At 49.2% G+C, this 2,076-nt stretch overlaps 1 protein-coding gene across 1 annotated transcript; it reads left to right on the top strand.

The window, feature by feature from the left end:
* LOC127303878 (uncharacterized) lies at positions 1-486 on the top strand. Its single transcript, XM_051334590.1, has one exon. It carries the CDS (start codon positions 1-3, stop codon positions 484-486), a length of 486 nt encoding a protein of 161 aa, XP_051190550.1.
* The last annotated feature ends 1,590 nt before the right edge of the window (positions 487-2,076 follow it).

The raw sequence follows: 2,076 nt of genomic DNA on the forward strand, positions 1-2,076 counted from the left end.
ATGAACACCACCACGGGCAATGTTTTCAGCGGCGCCGCCTTCGGGTGCAGGGGCAGCCACCGCACGGTCAAGGACTTCAAGGTGAAGGCGGCGGCGTCTACAAGCGCCGGTGTCCGACGCACGGCTAGCAGGAGCAAGGACTACTACAAGGTCCTGTCGCTGGACCACTCGGCGCCCGTCGGCGAGGAGGAGGTCAAGCGCGCGTACCGGCGGCTGGCGCTGCAGTACCACCCGGACGTCTGCCCGCCGTCACGCCGTGCCGAGTCCACCGAGCTCTTCGTCGAGCTCCGCCGCGCCTACGAGACTCTCTCCGACCCGGCCACGAGGATGCGGTACGATGCTGAGCTAACGACGGGCTACACGGCGGCGAGGCCGGCGGCGGCGGATGGGTTTGCGAGGGACGTGTGGGAGGCGCAGCTCTGCGTGCTGCGGGCGCGGTCTGAACGGCGAAAGAGCGCGAGCAGGTGCAGCGGCAACCGGTTCTAGGCGCGCGATAACCCGTCTGGCGTTTGGGCGTTGCCAGCTCAAGTTTCTTCGTTGCTTTGACCTCACTGATTAAGTTTGATGGTAGAAAGACTCGTGGCATCTGCTTTTATTTGGGTGTTTGAGTTGTTCGTAAGCTGTAGTAAGATGATGATAAAAATAACTCCATTGTTGAAACGTGAAATACGATACGAACATGCAGCATTACATTTAGTACACATTCGCTCGTAAAGTTGAGTAGTGTTTTGCATGAGGTTTAGTGAAAACTGAACGCGGGACTAAAGATTTTTTTTGGTCAAGTAAATCTTGTTTGAGGTTTACGGTCCTCTCTATTACCTCAAGCTTAGGGTTTAGGGTAGATAAAGGTGAAGGGGTGTCACTGTTAATATATTTCTCTCTCCTGTGAGGCTCAAAAGGAGATGAGGCCTAGGATTTGACCCCAGCCATCACCCATCCTTTGCATTATTGTCGCCCCCTTCCTCGGCAGGCAAACGTCGGTTCCCGCTCCTCTGCTTGCCGCTCGTGGGAGCCCAGATGTATGCTCGGCGATGTACACATTCGCTCGTAAAGTTGGGTTAGGTCAACCAGTAACAAGCTATGGCCGCGATGGCAGGGATCATCTGGTGTGGTGGATCGAGTTATGTCTTCGTGTTTTGCAAGTTGTCTATGTGTCTTCAATTGTTCGTGTCTTCCTTGATTGGAGAGGTTTTGGTCGGATCTATGGTGGTCGTCCAACCCTTTTGTCGATTTATTCTCCGAGGTGGCGATGTGTCTCTTATATCATTGTTATCGGCGTGTCCTGGCTCCTGGCTCTAATTGGTGACTTCACGACTGTCGTGTCAACAATTTCCATGTCTCTCATGGGGTATGGTGGTCCAAAGACAGCATCGAGCTTCGCTCCTCCGCTTGCGTCTCGTCCTCCTACGCTGCTCCTCTCCTCCCGCCATGGATGCCCACAGTTGATAGCTCAAATCTGAAGTATTTCACAACATAGTGCTTGGGGAAGGGGTGGGCTTGAAGGGATTGTGTTCGGAATCATTGGATGCGACTTCGAGGAAGCTTCTGCATGTCGAATTCTTCACCTTTTGCCGACAAGCCCGATCCAGTAAGGTTGGCTCCAACACAAAATTAGGTTTTTTATGGATATTTAATGGTGCGTACATGCACTGAAATTAGAACATACTTATAAGCATTTGTTGTGAAAGAACAAGCGAGTTGATGTAAAGTTTTCTGTTCTCCTCTGATTGTCGATGTTGCGTTGCAAACACATGTTTAGCATTTATACTTTTCAAATATTGCAGAATCTTTTTTTTTTTTGCATAGTTTTGTAACATGTTCCTCAAAAAATGCGGCTTAAACACTTTTTATTCCATAACGTTTGAAATGCTGTGAAAGTATTTTGCACGGTTGTACCATCTTCCTGAAAATGTCGCATATCTAACTTTTTATTGCATTACTTTTTCAAAGTTTTGTGCTATTTTCATTGTTTTAAATATCTTGTTAAAGAATGTTGCGACAATCTGTTGCAATAGCATATTTTTTGCTATGGGAGGTGAGGATTTTGTTGCGAAACACGAACGAACCATGTCTGCC

This window comes from Lolium perenne, chromosome 5 (assembly GCF_019359855.2).
Source record: "Lolium perenne isolate Kyuss_39 chromosome 5, Kyuss_2.0, whole genome shotgun sequence".
NCBI classification, from domain to species: Eukaryota; Viridiplantae; Streptophyta; class Magnoliopsida; order Poales; family Poaceae; genus Lolium; species Lolium perenne.